Source organism: Rhinolophus ferrumequinum, chromosome 6 (assembly GCF_004115265.2).
Source record: "Rhinolophus ferrumequinum isolate MPI-CBG mRhiFer1 chromosome 6, mRhiFer1_v1.p, whole genome shotgun sequence".
NCBI lineage: Eukaryota > Metazoa > Chordata > Mammalia > Chiroptera > Rhinolophidae > Rhinolophus > Rhinolophus ferrumequinum.
Genome location: NC_046289.1, coordinates 50,282,989 through 50,295,826, shown reverse-complemented (window position 1 = coordinate 50,295,826; position 12,838 = coordinate 50,282,989). Strand labels below are relative to the sequence as shown.

General features: G+C 38.5%; 1 protein-coding gene across 2 annotated transcripts in view; it reads left to right on the top strand.

Moving 5' to 3' along the window:
- Positions 1-12,838, top strand: part of FAM81A (family with sequence similarity 81 member A) — a 66,428-nt gene that overhangs the window by 34,485 nt on the left and 19,105 nt on the right. For both annotated transcript variants that reach the window (XM_033106964.1, XM_033106966.1), the window contains exon 4: positions 2,496-2,614. In XM_033106964.1, coding sequence (XP_032962855.1) covers positions 2,496-2,614 — 119 coding nt within the window. The remainder of the gene's footprint in view (positions 1-2,495; positions 2,615-12,838) is intronic.

The window sequence follows — 12,838 nt, the reverse complement described above, 5'->3', positions numbered from 1 at the left end:
AAAAAGTATTAAAAATGTGATAACTTAATGAAAATACTTTACAGTAGGAGAATTCATAATACCTTTATCACAGTCGGAGAGATTCAGTAGATAAAAATAAATAAGATCTAGGAAAAAATGAATAATGAAATCAGCAGATTCAGTCTAACAATTTTGAACTTTTGTTCCTTGAATAGCTTTTTTAAAAATTACAGTTTATTGGGGTGACAATTATTAGTAAAGTTACATACATAGGTTTCAAGTGTACATTTCTATAATCCATCATCTATATATTGCGTTGTGTGTTTACCACCCAGAGTCAGTTCTCTTTCCATCACCATATATTTGATCCCTTTTACCCTCATCTACCATCCTTGAGTAGCTTTTTGCATGGAACATTTAAAAAATCAATCATAACTAGATGGGAGGGGGTTAGGGGCTGAGTTAGCAAGGTGAAGGGATTAAGAAGTGCAAATTGGTGGTAACAAAATCGTCACCAGGATGTAAAGTACAGTAGAGGGAATATAGTCAATAATATTGTAAAAACTATGTATAGTCAATAATTTTGTAAAAACTAGACTTACCAAGGGGATCACTCGGTAAATATCTAACTAATGTACTATATACCTGAAACTAATATAAAATAATATTGAATGTCAATTATAACAATATAGTCACAGAGATATAAAGTACAGTATAGGAAATATAGTCAATAATATTGTAATAACTGTACAGTGTCAGACGCCTAATAGGCTTATTGGGGTGATCACTTTGACCTTGAGGTACATAAATGTCTAATCACTCTGTTGTTTTGTGCACCTGAAACTAATAAAAAAATCAATCATGTTCCACAAGGCAAACCTTAATATATTCAAAACATTAAAAATATTACAGAACATATTTTTAATCATAATCCAGCACAATCAGAAATAGTAACAAGGATGAAAAACACTTAACTGCTTGAAAATAAAGAAACACAATTGTAAGTAATCCTTAGATCAAAGAGGAATTCAAAAGTGAAATTAAAACAATAAAAAAGAAAACACTTCACACCCAACCTGTGGACACAGAAAACACTATACTTAAAAAAGAAAATCTTCATTATTAAGGAAGAAATAATAAAAATAGAGGAACTTAGTACTCATCTTTACATATTACAAAAAAGAATACAAGCAAAGAAAACAAGAAAGAATTAATACATATTTAAGCTGATATCAAGCAAATAGAAAAATTGTTTTAAAAATGGTTGTAAGGAAAAGGCTACAAGAAACCACAAGCTTTTTCTTTGAAAAGAAAGAGAAAAGGTGGCAGTGGTGACGGGGAGTGTGAAGGACAGAATGTGGTAGAGGAAGCGGGGTGGGGAGGAAGAGGTATGCCAAAGAACAAGAAAATGTTCAAAAGAAGCATCTGATGTAGCCGTTTGCTTCTGAGAGGTCTCCTGCCACCTAGGACTCAGGTGTTCTACTCTGTCTGTTTCAGTGCTTCAGCTTCAGCTTCAGTTTCTTTCCTGTTTGGGGCAGGCAGCATTGCAGAGTTCTGGGGCCAGTCCACTAGGTCCGTCCTGGCTAGCCGCTCGCTCCCTGTGTGACTATGGACGTATCATGTCAGCTGTGGGTAACATGGGAATCCTGCGTAGCTCCCTCACAGGGGTCCTATGTGGATTTGGCCCATGTCAGCAGCCCCTACTATGTGCTCACGAAACCCCAGGGATAGCCTTATCATGTCTGTCATTCCTTTGAAGATTTCCCAGGATGGATGCTCCATGAGGTCATGCTCCTATGTGGGGTCACCTAATCTTCAGGCAGTTCTGCTATCATCTCATGTCTTTCCTATGAGACACCATTCTGCCATTCCAGTGTAAATACTGTTATCAAATAAGTACTAGAAAGCAGATTGGCATTTGCTGTATTTGCTGTGTACTAGGCATTGTGCTAAGCTCTTTATATGCATCATCTTATGCACTAGTCACAGTGGCCTTAAGCATGGTTACCATTCCTATTATCAGATGAGGAAAAGGAAGCTCAGGAACTTTACACGTCTGCCCAGGATCACACAGTAGGGGAACTTTACACATTTACACAGTAGGGGGAACCACAATTTGGACCTGTCTGATGTCTCCCCTCCCCTCCTTGCTCTTGATTTGTTACTTCCTAATAAATATAAGGATTGACTATCAAAAAATAGCCTGGAAGTGGTGGGAAGAGCTTTGAACGACAGACCGAGTCCAGAGTCCTTGTCTGGGCTTTGCCTCTTCCTGCAGCTGGACCTCCATCAAGTCATTCGACATCCAAGGACCAGCGTTTTTATTGGTAAATTAAGGGACTTGGTGCAGGTATGATCGCTAAGGTCTCCCTCTCTTTCTAAGCCCCTGGTTCTCTGTATATATCAGGTGACTGTTAAAAAGGAGCCTCTTACGAAAGAAGTTAAACAGTCTTATTTTTGCCCAAAGAATGACATGGTTTTGTGGCATCATGTACATTCTTAAGTGACTCCCTTGTGTGTTTTGTGATGCCCAGGTACTCCAGGAGCAGATCCGTGCCCGGGACAACATTAGCTACGGAACTAATTCTGCCTTAAAGACTCTGGAGCTGCGTCAGCTCTCCGGTTTGGGAGATCTTCGAGGGAGAGTGGCAAGGTAGGTGGTCAAATGTTTGGGACGCTACTCCTCGCAAGCTGTTTTGCATAAACTTCATTTTAGTGGGGAATATATTCATGACGCCCCAAAGCACATTCTTTGCATCCTTCTCATACATCCCCTCCTTTGTTCATAAAATCTAACAGTGGGAGTTAGACTTGGTTATGAGCAGGCCGTGATTTTTTTGTGTGCCTGCGATTGGAGTTGTGTGCGTGGAAGAAGGTGATGGAGCAACTCAAGGGTTGCTCAGCTGACCCGTGTCATTAGCAGGGGAGGATTATGTTTATTGCATCCAATAATACAAAGTTGGGACTTAGATTTTGCATGTCTTTTTTAAAATTTAATTTTTCTTGTCATTTACTTTTTATTATTTTTCAGTTACCATTGACATACAGCATTATATTAATTTCAGGTGTACGACATAGTGATTAGACATTTATATACCTTAGACATTTATATACGAAGTGATCACCATGATAAGTCTGGCACCCCCCTGGCACCATATATAGTTATTACAATATTATTGACTATATTTTTATTTTGTTTTCTGAAAGTATTGGTCCATGATAGATTGGACATTTCCAAAAGAGCTCTTTCACCTCAGATAGTATGAAAAGTGCTGTTCTAACCCTTCACTACTTAAGCTGTGCTCGGTGGACCCACAGCCTATGTCAACTGGGAGCTTGTTAGAAATGCCAGCAGGCCCTGAAGTATTTCCTGGCCTCTTCTGCCCTCTGCCGCTGTTAAGGGTCAAGTACAAGTCTACACAGGAGTTGGGGAGTTTATAGGCTGTTCGAACAGCCTGAGGTGAAGGCGAGAGTGGTCTGCAAAGGGTGGGAGTAGAAAAAAGAGACTCACAGGATCCAAGGCCTCGTTGAAGCATAGGGTGCTCGTGTGAGGAGGTATTTGTATAGACAACACCTGAAGGGCCTTGCACGCTGGGCATGTGTATTTGGGTCAGTTTAATAGCAGAGGGCCCCCTGGATTGAAAGGAAGCCTGGTTGACCACTCTTCTGTGTTTTTTCTGTCCTTGCCCGAGTGAGTCTTCTTAGTATGACCCTTGGGGATGGAAACCCTCTGACCTCTCACCTCTACCCTTGCACTGTACCTTTCAGCAGTGATCAACTGCGTGCTGTTCCCTGCATGGGCATGCCCTCCTATCTATGCCTTTGCACATGCTATCCTTATACTCAGCATGCCTTTCCCCCTTCTTTGCCAACTTCTAGTCAGCCTTTAAAATTCAGCTCAAATGTCACCTCCTCCAGGAAGTCTTTCCTGATCCCCCACTCTCCTGAGCTCCCCTAGCTCTCTGTTCTGTTTAATCTCTCTGTTGTCTTCTCTATCTTGGGGTGGAGTACTATCTTTTATTTTTCTGTCTGGAACAGTCCCTGGAAAACAGTAGATAATAAATGTTTGGAAGAATGATGATCTAGAAAGTCAACATAATAGGATGGAAAAAACTTGAAGCTTTCCTGTGGAGATTGGCTTAAAAGAACCCCCAGCTCTGTGGAACCTCTCAGAACAGTGAGGAGTTAGAAGAACTTCAGAGCTGCCGGGCAGAGTAAGGGCTTCAGGAGAACTGTGAGGATCTTCCCTGGTCACTTTAGTTGCAGATGAAGAGTAAGAGAGGCAATATATGGAAGAGGCTTAGTGCAGTTGCATGGAAGGGAGTGAACATGCAGAAAATGGGGCTGTTATCGTTATCTCGGGCAGCAGCAGTAAAATTATCCTCAGCTGTGAAATTCTCCTGATTCTAATTACAAACTGGAGAAATTATTTTGAAATACTTTTAGTAATTTTATATTTTTCTTCTGCAGTTTCTTACTAACTTCTCTACCCACCTTGTTCCTTCTCTGTAACGAATACTTTTACTCTGAAATGATCAAAAAAGTGTGTTGTGGGTGCCACACATTTTTGTTTTGTTCTGTGGCTATATATTCATCCTTCCCCTATAGTGCTAATGAGACATTGATTGTTGAAATAAACTCATGTGAAATAGAAATTCTTTGGCAAAGTGTGGGCTTTCTTGCATTGATTATTGTTATTGTGTTGACAGAGTATCTATGAACTTTTTCAGTGATATCCTTAAATTGCTAACTAGCCTGCTATATTATTTCAGATTTTATTCCGTAGTGTTTTGGATCCATTGCTGATGTAATTGATGGGAAACTTGCCTTGATACCTCCCTTGTAGAGCCAGCTCAGAGGGCCAAAGGCAGAGTCACCATTGAAATGAGAGATACCTGTATCCCCACTAAGCATAGCACACCCTAAAAAGGACTTTCTCAGAGTTTCCCCATTTCTCTTAAAGTAGACCTCAGAGAGTTTAGCTTTCCTGTTCTCACCAGAATATTTGGTCCGTCATTTGGTCTGTCTTCTTCATTTTTCCAAAACTCAGTGGCCCCATGCACTTTCCTCTATGAGGTTTGTTGCACGGTGCCAGAATGTTAGAGAAGAATCTGGGGATGGAGGCAGTTGCACCAGTTTCCATGAGGTAAGCAAGCCCAGGTGCAAAGAAAAAATAGATAAATTGGACAGCATCAGATTAGGGATTTGGGGCTATTATAAATAACACTGTTATGAACATTTACGTACAAGGTTTTGGGTGGTCATATGTTTTCATTTCTCTTGGATATATATACCTAGGAGTTGAATAATAGGGTAATTCTATTTTTAACCTTTTGCGGAACAGAACAGCCAGACTGTTTTCCAAAGTGGCTGCACCATTTTCCACTGCCCGCAGCAGCGTATGAGGGCAGTCTCCACATCTTCACCAACGCTTGTGTGTCCTTTTGATGATTGCCACCCTGGTGGGTGGGCAGCGGCATCTTGTGGTTTTGATTTGCATTTCCCTTAATGACTAATGGTGTTGAACATCATTTAATATACGTATTGGTCATTTGTATCTCTTCTTTGAACAACCGTTTATTCAGATCCTTAGCCCATTTTTAAATTGGGTTATTTGTCTTTTTATTACTGAGTTGTAGGAGTTCTTTATATATTCCAGATGTAATTCTCTTATCAGATATCTGATTTGAAAAAAATCTTCCCCATTCTGTTTTCTTTTCATTTTCTTAATTGAGTCCATTTGGTTCTTTAAGAAAACATTTCTATCTTTTTATTGATATTCTCTACTTAATGAAACATTGTCATTATACCTTCCTTTACTTTTTAAAGCATGTTTTCTTTATTTCTTTGATCATGTTATATTTATAATGGCTGCCTTCAGTCTTTGTCTTTTAAATTTGACATCTGTGCTCTCTCACAGGCAGTTTCTTTTGCCTGCTTTTTTCCCTGTGTGTAGTTCACATTTTTCTGTTTCTTTGCATGTCTCAAAATTTTTGTTAATAACTGGACATTTTCAGTACTGTATTGTTGTAATCCTGGATATTGACACACACTCCCCGGGTCTGTTTTTGTTGTTGTTTGTTTGTTTAGTGACTTGGTTGGACTGTGTTAATGATGTCTATTTACTCCGCAATAGGAGCCTCTGATGTCACTGCTCAGAGGGTGCGCTGTCACCCTGCAGTGACAGTGGTTTTAGCAAGGCTCTCTTTGACCGTCTCTTTCCCTAATCTTTTATTAAGCTGTCTGCCTCTGTTGGTATTACACCCAAATCTTAGGCTCCACTAATTACTGGCAGATTGCTCTACTGTTTTTGATAATGCCCTGGAACACAAATTCCTCTATGGCCTGATTCAATTAAATTATTACCAGCACTTAAGGGCTTAAGGATATATAAATACAATAATTATGTGTGTGTGTATGCATATATGTATTATTATATGGGAGATGAGTAATTTAATAATTTAATGTTTTAAATGTCATTGCTTTTGGTGTGCTATGCTACGATGTCACAAGCTGTAAGAGTTCTGCTTACACATGTTGCCCAAGTCATACCTGTTGCAAGACCTTTTGAGACCCTGTTGGACTTTTGACTGCTTCCCTGTCATCCCTGATCTGATGGCCAAGCAATAGAGTCATTCTGCCACCTGATGGCCACAACCAGGAAGTGTACCTGGGAAATAGCTGCCCAAAGACGGGAAAAGGGAATGAGAACATTATTGGTTCATCCGTAATATAAAACATCAAGGATGAAATAGGACAACAGATTCATTCCAAATTCTTGTTTAACTAAAGTTATTGAGCATGCACACAGCTATGTTAGAACCCTAAAGCTGTCTTTCATGACTGTTTTTTAAAGAGACAAGAATGATGTGTTTGATTCAACTATTCGCTGAAATAGCCATATTGCTTCCCCACTTCTTTATATATATGTTATATATAAATATGTATTTATATATAATTTCAAACATAAAAATGTGCAAGTTTCACCATTTGATAACTTTTTGTTCCATTTACTCTATTATTCTTTCATATATAAAATTTTCTTCTGAAACATTTGAGAGTAAGAATAACATTGTTTTTATAACAGCATAAGAAAACCAGAGTTGATTTCACTGAGTATGTTTTTCGGTGGGAGGCTTTGGTATCCACCCCGTGTCCCTTCCAGCCTCGCTGCCCTCTCTGCCCCTTTATTTATAAAGGTACACAAGTGATATGTACTAGTGATAAAAAGAAAATGGAGACTCGCTAGTCCCATCTCTGTTTTACTCCTTAGAGGTAACTGGTGTTAACAATTTGGTGTCTGTACTTTTAGGATTATCTCATCCATAGTTATAAAAATAACAATTTATCATTGTAGTAATATAATGATTTGCAGCATAATTACCTAACAGTGTGATTTTAATTTTACAAAGTATTATACATATTATTCATATTTCCACATGATAATATACCGTGGGCCTCCTTCCAATATGCACATAGATCTAGCCTACTTTTTAATTAGATATAGAGTATTCTGCTCCATGTATATACCATAATTTAATGTATTTAACCACTCTTGTATTAATGGAAATTTATGTGGTAGTATTTTTGTTTACAAGTGAGACACAATGCTGAAGCCAAGCTATAGCTAGTGAAAATCATGAGCCGTGAGCTTCAGGATAATTTTGAGATCTTTCCAAATAACTTTTTCACACACATTCAGTCCCTTGAACACCTTTGTAGAGATGGTGCAACTGGTCTGCTGTAGTGATACCTCACAGTTTCCATCCAGAAAACTTACGTTTGGATTGGAAAATAATGCCTTTCTATATTATTTTTGTATTTCATGGTATGTTAAAACCTCAGATTTACACAAAGATGATTTAAATAATATTTTGCTAAAAATTCGTGAACTCAAAAAAGATGGGTCCGTATTTGGTGTCATTTTTAACCATTATTTGTGAAATGGAAGTGATTTGTGAGGACTAAGTGAAATAACATATGTCAAATATCTTGTACAGTGCATGGTATATAGTAAATAGGCCTTATATTTATTCATTCACAAATACTTATTGAGCCTGTACTCCCTGTAAGACAATGTGCTGGACACTAGAGTTTTAGTGATGAAAAAGTCATCATCCCTCCTGACATGCAGTTTGTCTTTTATCTAGCAGGGAGACAGACGTGAAATAATTTACTGCAAAATAATTATTTAATTTCTCTAATGATTCAGATAATTTAGTTTGATTTTTCTTTGCTCACAGTTTTGTTTCTTTGGGGTTAATACCTACAGAGGGTGCCAAAAAAATGTATACACATTTTAAGAAAGAAAAAAACTGTATTAAAATTGTAATACTCAATATATACCAATAACAAAAGATGAAATACAAGTCATGTGAATACATTTTTTTGTCACTTTTGGTAGATCAAAAGGTACATAGAAATATATTCATCTTTCAAGATTTGGGATACATACTGCCAAGTTGCCCTCTAGAAAGCTTGTAAAATTTATTTTCCCACTTGCAATCTACAAACTCCAGTGTTGGGCTTTAACATTTAAAAAAAATTACCAATGCAAAAGAACAGTGGCATAATTATTACTTTAATTTGTGTATATTTTATTATGAATATTGAAATTTTTTGAATGCACATATGCAGTTTGTCAGATTGTTTTAAAATATTTTTTAGTGTTTTAAACATTTAAGTCAATGTTTTTTAAAAAAATCTGTCCTAATAAATTTTTTTCTGTTACTTCTAAAAAGAATTGTAGCATTTTGACAAAATAACTGAGCTAAACAAGTTGTTCAAGTTAGAGAAAATGTGAGGCAATACCATGTAAGGACTTAAGAAGGGTGAATAGTTGAACTTGGAACTTACTTTCTTCAGAGTCTACAATAAATTATATTTTCCAACATTTTTCTCAGTTTGCTCACCATTATTTCTTGCTCCCACCCCTTCTCTCTGAGTGCTTTTTTCTTCTTACTGAATTACATTTTTTAGTGACTCCTGTATGGGATTGTGGGTGATATATTTCTTCATCTTTGTATGTCTGAAACTGTCTTTATCTTTATTTTGCACTTATTCTTGGATGGTAGGTTATTACCCCTCAATTTTTAAAAGATACTTCTTCTCCATCATCTTGTGATATCTGTTGTCTTCTGATATCTATTGTGTGCTGTCAGTCTTACAGTCAGTCTTTGGTAGGTTACCCGTCTTTAGCCTGATTTATCATGGATTATCTGAATCTCACCATGCTCTATTTACTTTTACTTATCCCACTTTGTATTCATTAAATACTTTCAAGCTCATGTCTTTCCTCAGTTTTAGTTGTTGCCAGCACTCACACTTTAAATACTGCTTCTCTGTCATTCTCTCCATTTCCTTCTTCTGGAACTCCTCAATTCTTCCTTGACCTATGTGAGCATCTCTTTATTTGTGCTCCTGGTTTCTTAACTATTTTTCATGTTTTAAATCTGTCTTTGATGCATTCTGAGTGAACTCCTTGATACTACTCTCTAATTCACTAATTCTGTCTTCAGTTATGTCCAATCTGGAGTTTGTCAGGCCTATTAAGATATCTCATGTAGCAGAATACTCTATGTATACTTTATTTCCAGGATTTCTAAGTTTTTTTTCTTGTCCACTATTCTACTTTCATCTCTGTCTGTTTTTGTTTACTAATTTAGAGTTCTCTTGATAGATGTTAATCTGTCTTTGATTTTTTTTTTTGGTATCTTAAACATATTTATTTTAAACTCATTTGATTTTTTTGTTTGTTTTTTTGTTTTTTGTTTGTTTGGTTTTCATGTTTTCCATAGCTGGTAGAGCCCCACTCAAGCCTCTGGTTTCAGTTACCCTATCGTGAGTGGAGCCAGTTCTTGCCTTAATGGCCCCGTGGGAACTAAAATAGCGCCCCGGGGGCTCTATTACTTTCAGATATAGAGCCCCAACAAGCCTTCAGTACCAGCTGTAGCAAAACATATGCTTTGCTCTATCTTCTGAACCATCTGTCTACTTGCCACTTTCTCCCATTCTTTTTAAAGTGTCAGCAGTCTTCTAGAAGATGCTAGCATATTGGGTGTGACCATCTGTAAATCAGGCCTGACTTTTTCTCCTTCAGTCCACCTGGTCATCAAAAACTCAAGAGGCCATAGGTATGAGTTGAAGGAAAGCTGGCACCGTAGCAGGAGTAGATGCCATGGGAGTTGGGGCTCATGTAATTTACTTATGCCTTTAGGACCTGTTCAAGCCTGATATCAGTATACACCCCTTTCCCTCAAAGATGGAATGCTGCTCAGTGCCCACCTTTATGGCTTGGTACTCATGTGGACTTCCCAGATTGCATGGTCACTTAATGTCCCATGCTTAGGTGTGCCATCTCTACTGTAGTCTATTAGCAAGCCAGCAGCTACTTCTTAAAGCATCAGTGATTGTTTTAGACCAGGGATGAGTTTGCTCTAAGTCCTTAAAGGTCCATTCTGTGACTCTCCTATTAGGGCTAGACAGAGGCTTCCTATACAACTTATCTGCCACCAATACTTTGAGCACTATAGGAACTGTCAAGTTGTAAGTCCCAGGGGGGCAGAGAAGCTTTCACTGCAGCTTAGACCAGCTGCAGGGCTTTCCCCTGCTCTGGACCCCACTCAGAGCATACAGCCTTACAGATGATTTGGTAAAAGGTTAGGAGGAGCACTTTCAAATGTGACAGAAATTGCCTCTGAAATCCAAAGAGGCCCCAAACTTGAAAGGGCAGAAGTGGGAGAGATTTCTGGTCAAGATGACAAAGTAGATAAATGCTGTGCTTGCATCCTCTAATGATCACATCAAAATTATAACTAAACTACAGAACAACCACCAATGAGAATTGCCTGAAGTCTAGCTGAACAGAGATCCTACAACTAAGGATATACAGAAAAAGCCACATGGAGACTTGTAGGAGGGGCAGAGACATGGAAAGGGTGGGTACCACACCTATGTGTGGCAAATTAAAATGGGGAGGGATATCTTGGCTGCAAAGATTCCCCCTGAGAAGTGAGGGTTCCTAGCCCCATACCAGGCTCCCCAGCCCAGGGTTCCAGTGCCTGGAAAAGAAGTCCCCACAACTCTGTGAAAACCAACAGAGTGTGACAGAGTCCCAGGTGTTCCTTTTAAAGGGCCCATACACAGACTTACTTGCTGATGGACTCACTTGCTCTGAGCTCCAGTGCTGGAGCAGCAGCTTGAAAAGTACCAGGGACATATGGGGAGGAACTCAATTGTCTGGCTTCACGGCGAGGGCTGGAGGCGCAGCTTTCTCCCAGAAAGAAGTGCTAGCAGAAGACATTCTTCCTTTGTTGAGCCCTCACTACTCCAAGCATGCAGACTTAGGCACCATATCTGAGTCTCCGTTAACCTGTGTGACACTGTTCCCCGCCCTCTGATTCCCTGAGACCCTACCCCACCCAACTTGCAGGCCCACCGAAGCCACTTCCAGTGGCTTATCCATACAAATGGCCTGTCTTGGCTAATGCTGAGGACTTTCCTAAAATCTCTCAACTCGACACAAACAGCATCTGGCTCAGTGTACCCCATACTTCTTGCTGAGTAGCTACAAGCCTGGCATTAGAGGAAGCCAGTCTCGGTGCGAGGATTGGCCTCTCCCAGGCACCTTCCCAGGTGGCCATCTGTGGATTGTTTTCGGGCTCATTCTAGGTGGCCCCAGGCAGGGCACAAGCTGCAGCTGAACTCAGTGATTTCGAAGATAAGGTAGCAGAAAACAACTAATCAGAACAGCAAGAAGAAGAAAGAATAATAATAAAAAAAAGGTTTATGGAACCTCTGGGACAACATCAAGTGTACCAACATTCGTATCAATGGAGTACCAGAAGGAGGAGATACAGAGCAAGGACTTGAAAACCTATTTGAAGAAATAATTACAGAAAAATTTCCTAACCTGGCAAAGGACATAGACATACAAGCCCAAGAAGCACAGAGTCCCAAACAAGATGAACCCAAAGAGCCCTACACCAAGACATATCATAATTAAAATTCCAAAGTTTAATCCTAAAATTTATATGGAACCATAAAAGACCCTGAATAGCCATGGCAATCTTGAGAAATAAGAATATAGTGGGAGGTATCACGATACTTGACATCAAATCATACTACAAGGCTATAGTAATCAAAATAGCATGGTACTGGCATAAAAACATACACATTGATCAATGGAACAGAATAGAGGGCCCAGAAATAAATCCATGCCTATATAGTCATTTAATCTACAACAATGGAAGCAAGAATTTACATTGGGGTAAAGACAGTCTATTCAATAAATGGTGCTGGGAAACCTGTACAGACACATGCAAGAAAATGAAGCTGAACCACCTCCTTACACCGTATACAAGAATAAATTCAAAATGGATTAAAGATTTAAATGTAAGATCTGAAACCATAAAACTTCTATAAGAAAATATAGGAAGTAAATTTGCAGGCATTACCTTAGTAATATTTTTACTGATCTTTCCCCTCAGGCAAGGGAAGTAAGAGAAAAAATAAACATATGGGATTACATCAAACTAAAGTTTTTTCACAGCAAAGGTAACCATCAATAAAACAAAAAGACATCCTACTGAATAGGAGAAGATATTTGTCAATGATACATCTGATAAGGGGTTAATATCCAAAATTTATAAAAAAACAACAACTCAACACCAAAAAGATAAATAACCCAATTAAAAAATGGGCAGAGGACATGAAGAGATATTTTACTAAAGAAGACATACAGATGGCAAACAGACATATGAAAAAATGTTCAACTTCACTAATTATTAGAGAAATGCAAATAAAAACCACAATGAGATATCACCTCATGCCAGTCAGAATGGCTATCATCAATAAATCAACAAATAACAAATGCTGG